This window comes from Bison bison, unplaced genomic scaffold, assembly GCF_000754665.1.
Source record: "Bison bison bison isolate TAMUID 2011002044 unplaced genomic scaffold, Bison_UMD1.0 scf7180017858408, whole genome shotgun sequence".
Classification (NCBI taxonomy): Eukaryota; Metazoa; Chordata; class Mammalia; order Artiodactyla; family Bovidae; genus Bison; species Bison bison.
In genome coordinates, this window is record NW_011488980.1 from 8,003 (window position 1) to 9,770 (window position 1,768).

Here is a 1,768-nt window from a genome sequence, read left to right on the forward strand (position 1 = left end):
CAGAAGTGCCTCAGTATGGTCTCACTACGGCTTTTCCACAACCTGGAGGATCAGTGGTGGCCAGGGTATCAGCTTCCCACATGGTCTGCAGGGCAGAAAGTGGCCAAATCAAGCACAAGCTCCATGAAGCTGTCAACAAAGAGACCGGGAAGATGGGTCCTTTGGAGTGAATCATCTTCACACCCATATCTGTCACTAGACGGTATTAAGGGTTACTACAATCTAGGGCTAAACAAGAAAGGACAGGCGACACAGCACTCACGGAATCTCCACTCTCCCCTTTCAGAGAACAAGAAGTCTGAGAGAAATCCTTTTAAATAAAGTTGTCTTTTGAGGAGAGCCCCTTGCAGCCTTTTATCTATGAAAAGTATTGAAAGTGTTAGTCACTCAGATGTGTCCAACTCTGCAATCCCATGGACTGTAGCCCACCAGGCTCCTCTGTCCATGGGATTTTCCAGGCAAGAATACTGGAGTGGGTTGCCATGCTCTCCTCCAGGGGATCTTCCCAACCCAGGGACTGAATCTGGGTCTCCTACATTGCAGGCAGACTCTTCACCATTGGAGCCACCAGGAAATCACTTTTATCTATGAAAATGTTCCACATTAATGGGCAAGAGAGTAGAGAATTAGGCAACTGGTCTACCAAAAAGTTGAGACTTGCAGTAACCATCTTTCAACAGCCTGCCTTACTCTTTGGGAAACATCACTGCTGTGTTTGTCCTATTACCAGGTCCGGGTAGCCAATACTTGGTCCCATATCAACCCTCTACTGAGTGGGGAAGCTCTGGCTTAGTTCAGCTCCCACCACATGGAGCCAGGGGATGCAGATGTAGAGGAGAGCATGCCCGTGCATCCAAGCACAGCCAAGCTCAAGGAGGCAGAAAAGTATTTCTCCACTGGGAACTTGGGCATGAAAGGATGCTTATGTTCAAGATACTGCCTCACCCACCAAGGCTGCATATCACATGCTTCAAGAGATTTCTAAGACTGAATTCAAAACTAGAACAGGGCATCTTGCTATAAATGGCTATAAATGGCTTATTGGAACTGCTGGCCACTGCTCTGTCATCATCTACCTCGAGGGACCAGGACTGGATTTTTTGTGCCAGGCTGTGTCTGGGCTTGTCTGTCCCTCTAGGGGACTAAAGGGTAGGTTAGGTAAGAGTCTGAACTAAAATTAGAGTCAATGAATATCAAGGTCTCGTCTGTGGCTTCAAGAAGGGCCACTTCGCTTTCACATGATTTGCATTTTTACAAAACAGAATCTGGAAGCAGTATTCCACTGTGACCTACTCACCAGTTTCAGCATCCATGGGCTACCACGGCATGTGGCAAAGCATCCAAACAGGCCAAACACGACGATGGTGGTGCCAGTGCCGATGAGCACATAGGGAGCGTTTGTGGAGTTCTCGGCGATAAGGGAGATGTAGGTGCCCAGAGTAAGTTTGCCCCAGACTCCAACGGCCAGCAGGATCACCCCAGTGATCTGAAAAGGGCAGGAGGGAGAAGGGACAGTAAGACTGCTGTTGAGAGACACGAGAATCGACACCGAGCAACGTGGCCAGAATCTGCAGACTCCAGTTTCTGGGGAACAAGCAGACACTTGCTGTAGGAGTCCCTGAAGCACTGGGAAAGGCCAGAGCCCATGAGCCAAAGCCATTATACAGGAAAGACACTTTGATTGTGGACAATTAGATCTGTCCCTTATACAATCCCATAGGCAGGTACCATGTTAACTGGAAGTCAAGCCAACATTCAAGAACTTAAA

General features: G+C 48.4%; 1 protein-coding gene across 1 annotated transcript in view; it reads right to left on the reverse strand.

Moving 5' to 3' along the window:
• LOC105005352 (tetraspanin-7-like) overlaps positions 1-1,675 on the reverse strand; it is a 4,823-nt gene extending 3,148 nt beyond the window's left edge. The window contains exon 1 of the mRNA XM_010863332.1: positions 1,298-1,675. Within this exon, the coding sequence (XP_010861634.1) occupies positions 1,298-1,660 (363 nt within the window). The 5' untranslated portion in view covers positions 1,661-1,675. The remainder of the gene's footprint in view (positions 1-1,297) is intronic.
• Positions 1,676-1,768: the final 93 nt, after the last annotated feature.